The sequence below is a fragment of the Buteo buteo genome, chromosome 6 (assembly GCF_964188355.1).
Source record: "Buteo buteo chromosome 6, bButBut1.hap1.1, whole genome shotgun sequence".
In the NCBI taxonomy this organism is placed as follows: Eukaryota; Metazoa; Chordata; class Aves; order Accipitriformes; family Accipitridae; genus Buteo; species Buteo buteo.
Window position 1 is genome coordinate 40,224,311 of NC_134176.1, and position 14,717 is coordinate 40,239,027.

The 14,717-nt window shown below is 42.1% G+C and overlaps 1 protein-coding gene across 5 annotated transcripts in view; it reads left to right on the forward strand.

Annotated features, from left to right (window-relative positions):
• RGS6 (regulator of G protein signaling 6) overlaps positions 1-14,717 on the forward strand; it is a 285,362-nt gene that overhangs the window by 213,671 nt on the left and 56,974 nt on the right. For all 5 annotated transcript variants that reach the window (XM_075030561.1, XM_075030560.1, XM_075030563.1 and 2 more), the window contains 6 exons: positions 2,851-2,901; positions 4,292-4,398; positions 5,586-5,637; positions 8,371-8,435; positions 11,417-11,493; positions 14,577-14,658. In XM_075030561.1, the coding sequence (XP_074886662.1) occupies positions 2,851-2,901; positions 4,292-4,398; positions 5,586-5,637; positions 8,371-8,435; positions 11,417-11,493; positions 14,577-14,658 (434 nt within the window). The remainder of the gene's footprint in view (positions 1-2,850; positions 2,902-4,291; positions 4,399-5,585; positions 5,638-8,370; positions 8,436-11,416; positions 11,494-14,576; positions 14,659-14,717) is intronic.

The window sequence follows — 14,717 nt, forward strand, 5'->3', positions numbered from 1 at the left end:
ATCGTGCAGAATGCACTTCACCTCCCTTGAGCAAAGCAATGTACTACTCTAGATGATTTTCAAGTATCAGCTGTCATGTCACTTGGCAATAAGATGCCTAAGAGATCACTGCAAGGCTGTAATCTGAGGCCAAAATCAGGGGAAATAGTGGACTTTTTACTTTGGTGAATGAAGAGAAAAACCAAGAAAAATTCTGGTTTAGTTTGAACCAAGACAGCATTTTGTGAGGTTTTGTTTTGTTTCTAACAATACATAAGCACTTCAGTTTGAGTTGTCTTGAAATGGTTTTCTAACCCCAAATGTTTTGTTCTCTCTTTAGGATATTTTTCTTTTGTAAAAGGCAAAAGGGAACATTCATGTTTATAAAATAGAATATTTTATTAACAAACTTGTCAAAACAACAGTTACTGGCTCTGAACATTTTCCCCATATGTTATTCAGCTAGCACTGTTCACTGGATGTGCTCTCATCTAGGAGGTAGTTTTGGACCCCTCAGACATCTTTTTCTGAATAAATTTACTATTCACAAAAACCCAATGTGACTTTAGGATACACCTGGCAAGCTGGTTTCAGTAGAGACAGGAAAGTGCTTGCACCATTGCCAGAGGCATTGGTTAGATGTTCTGCAAGGTACTGCCTGAAGTTCTAGTGACCCCAGTGCAAAGAAACAGGACTTAAATCTGAAAAGTTGCTGAATGTTAAAGTAGGGGGAAAGACCATCTTAAGAAGACACTAAAAGAGTTTTGTTGGTTTAGTGAAATCGAGGTAGGGAAGCAATGTGTCAGCCCTCTGTAGAAACACTCAGGAGAAACTATCAAGGAAGAAGAATAATTATTTCCATTAAATGATAATGCAGGTATGATATCAAATGCATATAAATTGCATATTAATAAACTTAGGCTGGGAAGTTACAAGAAGAGTTCTATCTATGAAAAAAAAAAAAAGGAATAAAGAAAAAGAGTTCTGGAATAACTTTCCGAATAGGATAGTGGCAACTTAAATTGCTGTTAGGTGGAGTTGGAAGGTGTGGAGGGTGACCATAGAGCTGAGAATATAAGCTTGTGAGATGGGTCCTGTAGTGTCTGGTTTGTTGATACCTTCAATCAAGGCAGATCAAGACAATGCCCAGCTGCTGCTTGTTGGTCACATCTGTTTGCCCAGTATTTAAGCAAAAGCAGATGCTTCCCTGATTCAGGAGCTCTGCTGATTGCCTGCAGGGGACAAGTAGGTTGTTCACTTGCCTTGGGTAGGGGATGAGGGAGGTCAGGTCCGTATTCCTGCTTGCTGCTGAAGCCTGACTGAAGAGGGTTTTTTGGTGCTCCTTGAGTCAGGGGTCAACATGCATTGTCGGGGGAGCAGGAGCTGCTCTCTCCTTCTGCATGGGGTAGAGCCCACGTTTCTAGTGGGAATTTCATGTGTATGGGAGAGTCCCTCAGACCTGCAGATATTGCAAGGACCTGGGACACTAGCAGTGCCTGTTGTCTCTGTGGCACATCGTAATTGTGCCTCCTGGCCTTTGTTGTATTTAAGGTTTGCTGAGGGTGTGGGGATGCTCTGGGCCTGTGGAAAGCAAAATGTCCTTCAGACTTTTCTGGAACGGGCATCGTGTGGGTTATGTTGTTTCTTGAAGTACCCACTGTGTCTGAACTCAGAAGTGGCCATGCAAATAAGATCCTCTGGGGTTTGTTTAGTAAGCCTGAACCATATGGTCGACCAGTTCCTTTTTGTATGCTATCTTCGAATGGTATATCACAAAGCAGATCACCAAGTATTACCGGGGCTGTTAGCCTACTGTATGTGAATGCAAATATTTCTCAACAAATTGACTGTACGCTGAGAAGGGATTGGAGTTACATCTACATCCAGACATGGTATCGTTAGGTTGTGCTGCATGCTGCTGTAACTTGGCATGGACTTGCCAACTTGCCTCCAGTGCCTTTGCTGATTGTCTTTGACTTTGGACAAGTCAAGTTGGCTGACTCGTACACACCGTTATGTTTCATTTTAAGCTTAACTTCCTGAGTATGGGTTTTAACTAAATTTTGCTGCCCTGTCATGTTGTATTTTGATAAAAGGCCTTAGCTTCTACTGAACAGTGACAAGTTTTCCACTTCTATGATTTCCATGCGAGCAACAGAGAGGTTGTATACATGCAGGGGATCAATCCTAGAGATCTTTATGCTGTTTATAAAATAGCAACAACTTTTGTACTACTCGATGGGCCCTGAAAACCTAATAAACTACCTGATGGACCTTAAAGACTCACTTCTCTGCTGCTGGCCATGATCCTGCTGGTGTGATCACTAGCAGGTGACAGCTCAACAGTGGCTTGGTTACAGGCACACTGAATACCACTTCCTTCTCCAAGATACTGCTTGTCTTTGACATAAGCAAGACTTTCCTCTGTCTATTTTTTGACCAATAACTCAGTTCTGTACTTTTAGATTATTGCCTCTGACATTACAGGTGTGAGGTGCCAGTAAATGCTCCTTCATCTCCTTGCTAGCTAGTGCTTGCAGAAACATAACTCCCTGTATGCTGAGATGAGAGAGGAGCAAGTGGGAGAGAACAAGTTACATGGAACCATTAGAGTAATATCTGACTTAAAGTATATCAAGTCTCCTATCACACAGAATACTTCTTGGGACTTAGTACCTCTCAATAACTATGTAATTACAGTTTATGGCACAAGAAGGAAAAACATTCTGAAACCTTGGTGGAGATAAAAAGGAAAATGGAATAAAATTCACATCAGTTCTGTCGTATCCATCCCAATGTTATATCTCTCTAGGGCTCTCGAACCCTGTGGTCTCAGTGTTTGATGCTTTCTTCACCTTTTTTGTTTTTAAGGTGCTGATATTGTGCAGTGGCTTATGAAGAACCTCAGCATTGAGGATCCAGGTAAGGTGACATAGCTGGGGAGAAGCAGATACTCCGTCTGTATCGTGCGTGCCATTAGACACTAGATACTATTTTGCTGCAGTCTAAAATACCGGTAGAACAACAAGGTTGATTTAAGCATTGGACGGAAGGAAGAGGGAAAGAGATAAGAATCAACATCTTAATTAAGTCTAATGCCTTACACTGCAACACACGGAAAGCACTTTTTAGGAGTCCTAGCCTGTCTGTGAAATTGTTGCTACCTAAGAAAGACCGGTTGATTTTTAAGGTTGTTCCCAGACTTAGAAAGGAAGTTGGTGGATGTGTGTGGTTAAACAGGGAAATGCAGTGGCAGGTTTTCATGATCTGGAGAAAGATAGCTGTGACTGACAGGACATACTGGCCAAGGATGACACAGACACCATCATGATATCAGATGATGGCTGCTAATTTATCACAGCGGATAGATAAATGGATAATCAGCCATGAACAGTGATCAGTGCATGGGCACAGTCCAAACAATTTACTCTTCAGAGAAACCAAAATCGTTTTGGCACAGTTAAGAACTGTTGGGAAAAGAGGGAGAAAAGATCTGCAGGCCCAGAAGTTTCTTTTCTTGTTCTGGAAAGGGAAGAAATCTAGCATCTCACTTCCCAGTTTGTTTCTGCTACCTACTGTCACCATGTAAAAGCAGAGGTGGAGGCAGTGTTGTCTCTCCCAGGGCATCCCTATACACACATCCCTTCTCATGAGTCCAGTCAAGTCCCAAATCTGAATTTCAGCTGCAGACAATAGCATGGGTGTGCATGAGCAGCTGAATTGTATTTTGCAACTCTGAGAAAGTTGATGCAGCTTTTGACAGCTGACATTGGTTGAAAATCTGTGCAGATGTGCCTCTGTGCTGGTGAAGGTTGCCCTGGGAGTGCTAGGATAGGTACTCCCCTCTGCCTCCGCACAGTTTCCTCTAAAAAATGGCAATGCTACAGTGTCAGGAGTTGTCTTTATGAATAAACATGCTGCTAAGGACCTGGTGTTGCAGGTGTTCGTCGGATTTGGTAGAGGCAAGTGGGGTTCACTGATGGAACAGGCTTCTTGTCAGCTGTCGCTTCTGGTGGATAACATGCTTTGAACTGAATTTCAGACTCTAGAGCTGAACTGGTGTGTGACATTTTGTAAAGACAAAACCAGCAGGTTAAACATTTGAGCAGTGTTTCATCTGTATTGTAAGGCTGATTTCTGCTCTTCTGCTTTGCATGGTTTGGTTGGAAGGTGTAAGGATGCAGTGTGGGTACAGAAAGGCATGTGTGCACCAGGTCTTTATGCAAGTCATCTCCAGAGCCACTGCTGAAAGCAGAGGAGTGTGCAGTGCACGTCTTCCTGACACATCCCTGCTGTTTTCTGTCTTTCACAGGGGAAGCAATACACTTGGGAAGTCTTATTGCTGCACAGGGTTATGTCTTTCCAATCTCAGACCATGTCCTTACCCTGAAAGATGATGGGACATTCTATCGTTTTCAGGTTGGTGAGTCCTCTGCCTCCCTTGTGGCCCCTTCTACTGTCCCTGCAATAATACTGCTGAAATCACCTGCTCTTTATCCCTAAGCACCTATTAGGTCTATGAAGCCAGGGATTGAGGCTGTCTTGGTAGAAGCCTTAGGAAGGTACTCAAGCCCTTCAAAAAGATCTGCTTTAGAATCCCAAATCACTCTCTTCTACTTTCTGACCCACAGTCTTTACATAAATGAACGCATATGTCCTGTGATTATTTTTGAAATCTGATTTCAAGGCTGTTGTACCCAGATTTGAACTAAACCAGGAGAAAGAAAATGGCTTTCAGGTTCTAACCCTGGCATGGAATTGGGTAGACACCCTCCTGTGCAAAATGGACCAGGCCAAACTTTGGAGTTGGACATTCAAGTATCATTTGATCCCTCCATGTTTTCTCACTGTACTTTGGTGCAAGGAATAGTCTGTGTGTAATGTCCTTCGCCCCTTTGTGGCATTAAGTCAGTAATGCAAAACAGTGTTCTGTAATTTGTGTGATCACAGGGACATTGTCTTGCATTCATGTTAAAACTGAAATAAAGCCACATGTACTAATATCTTGTAATTAATTGTAGCAACTGCAATATGCAGACCTGAATAGAAAACAAAAGCAGTAAGCTTAGCAGGACTTCTGCTTTAATCAGCTGAATTTTGACCTCTGCCATCTGTTATATTTAAAAAGTAAATTGTTTTGTAGGCTGTCTGGCTGCCAACCACACTGGTAGCTGCTCCAAAAAAGCAAGTGGTGTGTAGCATATATAAAAGGTCATGAGGTTTCTCATGCTCCTAAAAAAAAAAAATAAAAAATTCGGGGTGACTGTGAATTCCTGGGGAAAGAGGAAGTTCAGGGGTTAGAGGGTAAGAGGTCCACATTCAGATGAGCTGGCAACAATGTCTAAAATGTCATCAGGATACTGGACATCCTCCTCAAGAGATGCTTGTATTATAGCATCTCTATTTACCTGCAGTGAGGAATGTTAAAGGTCATACCTTCCTGGAAAAGCATCCTCACTTTTACTGAGATCTGTTAGCAGTGTTTCCCCTGCGGGCAGAGACTGGGCCATAGACTTTGTGATTCTTCTTTTTGTATTGTAATGTATTTCTGCATCTGAATTGTTTTTCATCTCTTAAATTACAAAAATGTGTATGTTGTTTCTTAGGCACCATACTTTTGGCCTTCAAACTGCTGGGAACCAGAAAACACAGATTATGGTGAGAGTATAATTATTTCATTGTAGAAAGTTAGTACAGAAAGTTTGTGATGGAAAAAATTGTCCTTAAAATAATTACTGTTGGCCACCTAAACCCTGCATCAGCAGAGTTTCTTGTCAGACTGCAGCATCAGAGGCAGATACCTGCCTGTCTCAAACACATGAAGTGAAATCCCGGGGTGTCTCAAGCCTACGGAGCTGTAGCCATCGAGTTCAGTGGGGTCAGGGTTTTACCTACCATCACCTTCATTCTGTCATAACTCTGTCCGTTTTGGCAGGATTTACAGCAAGCAGAATACTGCTCCTTGGGAATCTTAAATAATACCAATATTGCTTTTGTGGGAGAACATAACCTGATCTGTAGCTGAATCTGATATGTTGATCAATAAAAAGTTACCTCATCTGGGCACTCATCTGACTGATCAATAAACCAGTATATAACTGATGGCAGCCCATAGTTAAAGTTCTCTGATATATGACATCAGACTTATTTTTCCCATTTTTTTAAGATTACTAGATGATAGCTGGTAAAAAAGAGAAGGTTTAGCATGGTTTATGAGCTAATAAACTGCAACATGGTGTGTTAAACATGTGAGTGCCTGCAGACAGTGGTAATACATAAAGAAAAATATGTCAGTGTTGTTATCTTTAGCTGTCTGCATGCAATATTGCTGTCTCTTCCAGAACTGCGCTTCTTTCACAGTTAAATGATAAAATCAATTGTTGCATCCTGGTGTGGCATTGGAAGAGGAAGTGAATCCATGTGTGCGCTCATAAAACAGGAGCTTCTGGAAGTCCTTTTGAAATATCTCATAATCTAAGATCAGTTTAGAACTCTTCCCTGAATAATCACTTTTTTTTTCTTTCTTTCCTGGGCAATAATTACTCATCATTATGGATTCTGGAAATCATTTGCTAGGGTGGAGAAGTAGCCTGCAATGGTGTCTGTCGTGTGATAGTTCATTTGCAGTCCTCATCTGCAGGGAAGCTAGCACAGACTTACGTGTTTATCCCAGTGAGGGAACTGCTTAGGAGAGAACATGATGCTGTTCATTATATGCAAAATAATTTCCAGATTTTACAGTCACCATATATAACTGTCTGAACTGTGCCAAGTACATATTCTCCAAATATCAGAATAACAATCTGAAGAGGAAGTTCTGTGTTTTTCCTATAGTATCTGATAAATAACTGGTTTCACAGTCAGATTATTGTGCTGCAAGGGCATTGAGTGGAGCAGCACACCTCAAAATAAAGCCCTATATGAGCTGACCCACAGCTGGACAAGCTGCAACTGCATTGGCTCTGAGCCCTGTAGTGACAGATTTTCATCTGTCCCAGAAATCTCTAACATATGCTTATAATAAGTCTTCGCATATCAGAGGTCTGTACAGATGGAGTCTTCCCAGGAATTAATCCCAAACTAGCAGTAGACCCAAATAAAACTGAAATCCCAGCAGCACTTCATACTTTTTTTATTTGCAAGGATCCACTCACAGGACAGGAACTAACTTGCTAATGGCAGGTCACTGCCTAGCATGATGAAATACTGTGAGGTGACTGGCTCTTGCTTTATTTGGTGTTGTGAATGGCTTAGAGAGGAAACTGCCCTTGAGATGTATAAATATACATGAACTGATCAGCTCTGGTTACCATGCATAATATTGGCTCATTATATGAATGTTAGAATTACAGGAATATTACAGAATAGAATTACATGAGTAGCACTGGTTTGTTTTTTTGTTCATGTATTTTCAATAGAAGAATAGGTTTCCAATGAAAAACATCCATGAAGGTGTCAAAAAATTCTATTTACCAGCAAACCAAAACCCTGTGATTTTCAAAGAAAAGCTGAAAATTTCTGAAAAAGATCTATTGCGGTTTTCTGTAGATGATGCTTTGCCTTCTGCCCTGCTCCAGTTTGGCACATGTTGGACAATAAGTACTTGGCCCTGCAGCATGAAAGAGGGCAAAACACAAGGAAGCTATAAAATTCACATCTAGATTTATCCCAAAACAAGAGCACTGGGCCTCTGTTATGTAGTTCAGACCTGACTGTACACCCAGGGTGTACTGCGGACCTTGTGTTTCAGCGCGTAATGGAAACGGGGTGAGTAGCAGGTCCAGCTGAGGCTTTCCCAGAAGGCAGCCTGGGACTGGTTTGGTGTTGTGCACTGGGCTCATCTTGACCCTCCGAATCCCAAACCACATCAGTTTCTACAGTGTCTGCCTATGGTAAAATGTGAGAAGGCTTTTCTTAACCATTTGAAATGTGTAGAATAAGTGGATGGAGCATATGAAAAAAAGCTCAGATCATACCTTTAAGATCTGGTCCGTATTTCTGGTTTCATTTCAATATCTTTTTTTTTTTTTTTTTTTTTTAAACAAAAGGGGAAAACTGGTGCATAGCTTCTCAGTTTGGCAGGCATATTCCCAAAGTGGTGAGGGGAACATGTTGCTAATGCTAAATCTTTTACCAGCCCCAGAAGCAATTGTGCCTTTCTCAGACATCTTGTTAGGTCCTGGCATCTATACTCAGCACTTCTAAATGAGATGTCCCAGATGTTTAAGGCCTCTGAGATTACTAGTGGTAATGTCAGCTGGGTATTCAGCCCTCTTATTCCATGTTGCTTTCTGATGAGAATGAACAGTGCATGAACCACTTTCTTCTTTTTTTAAGATCTAGTACTAATAATCTGTCTGTAATTGTTTTCCATTCTGTTTCTCCCTTTAGCCATCTATCTTTGCAAACGGACCATGCAGAACAAAGCTAGGCTGGAGTTGGCGGATTATGAAGCCGTAGGTACACTGCTGCTAGACTTAAACCCTGGGGGGTACAGGGAGAGCTTTGCTTGCCAATTGAATGCTGCCATTTTGTGCTTTGGGGTCAGCCTTTAAGGTGTCTTTTTTTTTTTAGTTGTCAGAATAGTGTGAAGGCTGATCTGGAGACAACGTCAGGAGCACGAATGAGGAACATCCCTGGCTTTGCAATGTCTCAGATTGAAGCATCTGCTGTTTAGCTGGCCCTCCAAGATTGGGGCAAATCACACAGAAGTTTACCTTTGTTTCCTATTTCCAGTTAACAGTTCCTGGTTTATATAGCAGATATTAACACATGGAAATGACGGATTTTCAGGTGCATTATTGGGCAATTAAATTGCCGAGGACCCATCTAGTTATGAAAGTTTTCATATATTAGACTTGGACTGTTTTCAATATGCCATATAAAAAACTATTACTCAAGCTTATTCAGGGCATGTTTTCTGTTATGAAATGATTATCCATAAAAATATCCCCAATTTTGGCTTCAGATTGTGCAGGGTTTGGGTGGAGAGGAGTGGGAAGGTGGAGGCAGCAGGGGCAGGGCTGCTGTGAGTTTCTTTGAATACCAGCAGTGTAACACTCTGACCGGCTGAACTTTTCTTTCTATCATGCTGACTTTTTTTTGTTCACTAGCTCAACAGTGTAACAGCTGAATTTGAAATGTGGAGATTTTCATTGGAGAGTTTGTTTACAAAGCCAGTTCTAATGAACTTTTGTGTTCATGTTTATTACAATGAAAACATTTATATTGCATATGTTTTAGGGTTGGTTTTTTTCCAAGAATAGACTTTTTCCTTCTTCCTTACCTTCTACATTTTGGGACTTTTGTGCACATGGATATATACACATGCCATTTGGTCCTTTCAGTGAAGAGCATGCAAAAATTGCCACTTATCTAGTCCACCCTGGAAATGCATCCAGAGTTCCCGAGAGTTCTAATCTTGAAGTACAGGCATAAAGGAAGGAATATAATAATCTGCATGCACTTACGCATCCTTTTGCTGAGTTTTCTCTTCTGCATATTGCTGATTTCATTATTAAAACCATTAAAATTGCTCACAGACAACCAATTAGCTGTAAGTACTCTGAAGATCTATCATAAAGCAACAAAAGGCTGTTCAGCAGCGCGCACACTCCCACACCCATGCAGCGAGGCTATGGCTAAGTACTTTTGCACATCGTTGTCTACTGAGACTAGCAATGCTCCAGTGATGGCAAATAATTAGATCTTGGCAGTCTTTCATTTTTCTTGTGAATATTGCATTGCACAATTAGAGATTACTTCTGCATTCAAACTTTGCTCTCTTAATTAGAGACAATCAGATAAGAATGGCATTGACTCTTCCTAGTCATTATGGGAGCTGAAGCAGATCCAGCAAGGAGATGTAAGCTAAGCACAAGTGAGAGAAACAGGCTTACAGGAGTGGGAGGGAGGCCTGTACACTTAGGACACATTTTTGGAGATGTAGCATGAGACTGCTTCTCCATAGGCATCAGGCCTGACCTGGCGTTTCCAATCTCTACAAAGCATCTCAGGGGACATCTTCTCATTTTTAGGTTCTGCTTGCAGCATTCATAAACAACCCCCCACCCCCCATTTATACTGGTGGAGCAGGGCTCTTGATGATATGATTAAGCTTGCATAATTGCATTCAATTTTGTTTATAATTGGCCAAACATAAGCACGATTCAAATATTGCTTCAATTGGTGAAGTTTCATTGGCTTCAGCATATTTACTCCAGAGGGCACATGTGAACATAATTTAAAACAAAATAAAAAAAAAAAGAAACCCACAAAAATTGTTTTTGCAGATAATTACAAGTAGTTCTTTCTTGTAGCCACAGTTAAGGAAATCATCACAGTTCAGCACAGCTGTAAATCATTTGCTTAACTGTTTTCCTCTGTGTATATGGACTGAAACCCTTACATGGACTTGGTGGTAACAAGGCCAAGCTTTATGCCTTGTGTTACACAAGAGTTTAAAATAAAGAATAGGAAGATTTCTTCTAGCATTGAAACGCATGTGCTTAAGCCCTCTCTTGAAATAAAGGGAACAGGGGTAAAAAGAACAGCAGTAGAACTAATAGTGTTCATTTTCAATGAAAATTTGCAACAGTTGAACCAGCTGTAATGGAGAAGAGCATCAGGTTAATGGTCTTGTAGGTGTCCTTATCGGGGTGGGTGTGGATATGTGACTTCGGGGTGCTATTTGAGCCTGAAATCCTGGCCGTGACCTGAGTTTGACCTTGAGCTGTGATGAAGTCACATCCACCTCCAAGTGTTTAGATCACGACACTCTCTGTAATGGATCTGGACCAGAACTCTTACTTCAGATGGTAGAGCGAGGCTGCATCTGGACCCAGTCTTTGCAGTTAGATGTTCATTGTTCAGACAAACAAGCTATTTCCTTTTATGAATCATCCTGGCAATCCCCAGCCTTCAGTGCTGTGCAGCTGCATAATGCTCTCAGCGATGACCAGGACTGAGCAAAGCAAGGGATGCTCAGGCTTTGCACCTTAGCAAAAGCCTGAAGAGAAGAGAGCAGTGGGGGGGAGGAAGGGAAAGTGGGGATGAGAGGGGAACATGCAGGTGGCAGCCATCTGCTATCAGAAATGAAAGTCGTCAGCTTCACAAAGCTTCCCAGTGTTATCTTTTGGGAACAAGTCCATCATCATTTTCATAGTAGAGCTCAGGCTGTCTTCATCACACTCCATTACTTCTCCCTGACAGGGCCCTCTTGGCTGCAGCTATGGGGCTGCAGCCTAAAAGGATGTGTTACACCTTTGCTTTGCCTGCAAGATAGTTCACCTGAAACCAACACTGACTTCTGGGTCTTGAGTTTTCCAGCTAAAAAAAAAAAAAGGAATAAAATAAACACCCGCCATGTAACTGTGCTCTTAAGCAGTTGTTACAATTACAGGGATTAATTGTTCTTACTGTTTTCATCTTTTGTCAGGAGAACTTAGCAAGACTTCAGAGAGCATTTGCAAGAAAGTGGGAATTCATCTTCATGCAAGCTGAGGCCCAAGTGAAGTGAGTAATCCTGGAGCACTGAACTGCACCAGTATTTAGAGCTGTGAAAGGAAGGGGATTCTGTACAGATAAAACTTCTCTATCAAAGTCTTTACTGCAACTAAGCTCAGAAGGTGTTGGTGAATTTTAATCACCGGCAGACTAGAAACAATAGATAGCCAGTCATGAAGGTTTGTGACAGAATCTGAAAGATGGGTTTAATTATCTGTACATAGAAGTGTTGGTCAGGAACTCCCAGGCCTGGATTCACCATGGGAGCTTGGGCAATTCGCTTGCCCATTCTGCTTCTACTTTAGTATTTTTGGTTTGTATAAATGGAAATAACAGAACTTTGTCACCTGTGTTACTCTATGCTTGTAAAGTATTTCTGAGTTTAAAAATACTGCCACTTCAAAGTGATTATAAGGGTGGTATTTACAGCAGACTGGATTTGGTTCTCTCATTTATACCAATCCCCAGGTGACTGCATTGTACCTCTACTCTCTGAAGTCTGACCTGTGCTACTAAATTAGTGTGGAGAATTGAGTACCACTGACATGAAACTTACTCAGAATTAGTATTTGGGTTTTTCCTATGCTCTGCTCATAATTGAAATCTACTTCCTTTTTTTCCTTATCATCCCTTGTGAAAACAGTTTGAAGCCTCTCAATGTTTTGAGCATGTTTTCATTATTGCTGCAAAATGGGTATGGTCCAGGGTTTGTAGACTAGTGTCTACAAACTAGTGCCTAAAACCCTCCATGTCCATTTTGTGCATGTAGTTGTCACCTATTAAATGGAAAGGCTGGTGAAGATGGCGCATGAGAACACCAGTACTGACACTCTGTACTACTAGAAGGAATTTGCACTTTCAGCATTAGATGCTAAAAAGTTAAGGAGCGTCATTTCTTGAGGTTGTGGCTGAGGTATATGTCTCTATCTTTGATTAACTCTTTGGAATTTTGATTCATTCTTTGCTTAATAACATTGTAATTATGCACTATTTAAGTACATGGTAATTATCCTTTAATTTACAAGGTAATTAAGGGATTTTTTTTCCAACCAGAATACCAGTGTTCTGTTTGGAAGAGAAAATTAGAAGTTAAGATAGCAATTGTAATTTCAGTTACTTAAAAGTTTATTGCCAAGATGAAAAAAATATAAAAATCTAAGTCAAAACAAAATTCTGCGTTCTGTCCACAGCATACAGTTATTACCTAAGAAATATAAATATCAGATTCTTGACGTGATCACTGTTGCTTATTCATCTTTTGTCCATTCAGTTTTCTTTGAAAGGTAAGCATGGACTGGCCACTATCAACTTTTTTTGCTGGCTAGTTTCAGCTTCTTAGTTCCCAGTTCATGTGATGGTTCAGTCTTCAGGTTTCCAACAAGGCAGGGCTGGAATTCACAGCGTAATTCACAGCCCTGAATTAACTTAAAAGGAAAACAAACCAAAAATACCTGAAAACATTCCTCCGGCTTATCAAGTTCTGCTCTTCCTTCCACGTCTTCATTTGCACACAGGACTTCCATTGCCGTACCTACATTGCTCAAAAACTGCAGCCACAGAGCATCTAATTATGTTGTGTCTTCGTAGTTTAAAATGTGAAATACTGAGTTATCAGTAGGTTTGGGGATTTGAGCCAAGAACCTGGGTTCAGCACAAAGCACCCGTGAAGACAATTCACGGAGCCTCCAAAGAGTCCCTCCAGTTTGTGTGTGCTGTGGGGTGTGAGGCTGGCAGAAGACTTCACCTTCCCGTTTGGCCACGCACGAAGGGCTCGCCGAGAAAAAAGAGGTTTTGGGCTGGGCGTCCACGTTTGCTCCTCAGCGCAGTGCAGTGACTGCTGTCTGGCAGAGGGGACAGAGCCTGTGCAAAGCTGGTTTCTCATCTCAGCCTTGCAGGGGAGATATTCAGAGAGCGATACTGAACTTTGGAGGGCTCGGGCTTTTTGTGGGGAGGGGTGTTCAGAAACTTCAGTTTCAGTCCCCCATTTTCTATCCCCTTGGTACCTTTCTAGCACAGATTTAGCCAAGGATCACTGCCCCTCCAAAAGAAAACAGGAGAGGGGAGAACCTGATGGTCAGAAATACCAGCTCGCGTGGTTTTTTTCCTCACTGCTTTGATTTTCCCGGGTGGCGGCATTGCAGGAACCCAGCACAGGGACACTGTCAGCTTTTCAAACGTGCTCTGAAGGCAAAAGTGGTTCCTCCTTTCCTGTGCCTCATCCAGTCTCTCTGCAGGTAGATCTTGCAAGCCGGTGGGGACTTTGCTGCGTTCACGTGTAGAGCTGAGCACGGGAGCGAAGCACCAGCCATGCATTGCTCAATGCCGCCGAGAGATAAGGGAACAGTTGCTTTGAACAACCTCTGGCGGCCTTTGATCTGTGTGCTTTGAGTCAATTCACTGGCTGCGTCAGGGCTGAAATTATCGAGTTGCAGTTGTGCTGGCGCAGCTGCATGTCTCTTGGGTGAGCGCTGGCTTGCACGGGGCCACGCAGCAAGCTCGGCTCCGGTCGCCTGTGCTGTCACCCCTTGCTCTGCCAATGCCGGGGCAGGCAAGCAGACCCCTAAGGAGGGTGACCCCAAGTGCTGCCTGTGCTATTTCTGCCTGAACCACCCGGGATAGCTGCCCTTTTGCAATCTCTGGCCATACCAGCGGTGCTTCTGGGACACCGGGGTGCAACGGGACGTCCTGATGTGGACCTCTGTCCAGCACTAGCCAAGAGCTTCACCTGGAGTAAAGAGGTCCTGGTGGGCCTCCTGACGGAGCCAAAGCCAAACATGAACTCCCGCAGCCTGCCTAATCAGGGTCTGGGAACAGAGTATCAGGAAAGGTTGTTTTCCTCACCAGATGAAAAAGCAGATGTTAAAATAAATTTTCCACCTTAATAGGAAAATCTCTTTTGACACATATTGGAGCAAACATCGGTGATATTTTGTTCATGGCACATGGCCTTGCAAGCAGGAGTGTGACATTTCTGGACAAAAAGTGGATTTCGGATTTTTTTTATCATGGGGTTAAAACTCCAACTAGGAAGTGTAGCAAAGAGGAAAGCATTACTTGTATGTTGACTCATATGTTTATGCTTTTGTTTTCAGAATTGACAGGAAAAAGGATAAAACAGAAAGAAAGATTTTGGACAGCCAGGAAAGAGCATTCTGGGATGTGCACAGGCCTGTGGTAAAGCTCTTTTTGAATGATGAGACTTTCCAAGTTTTGACAGGAAAGTTTTAATACTA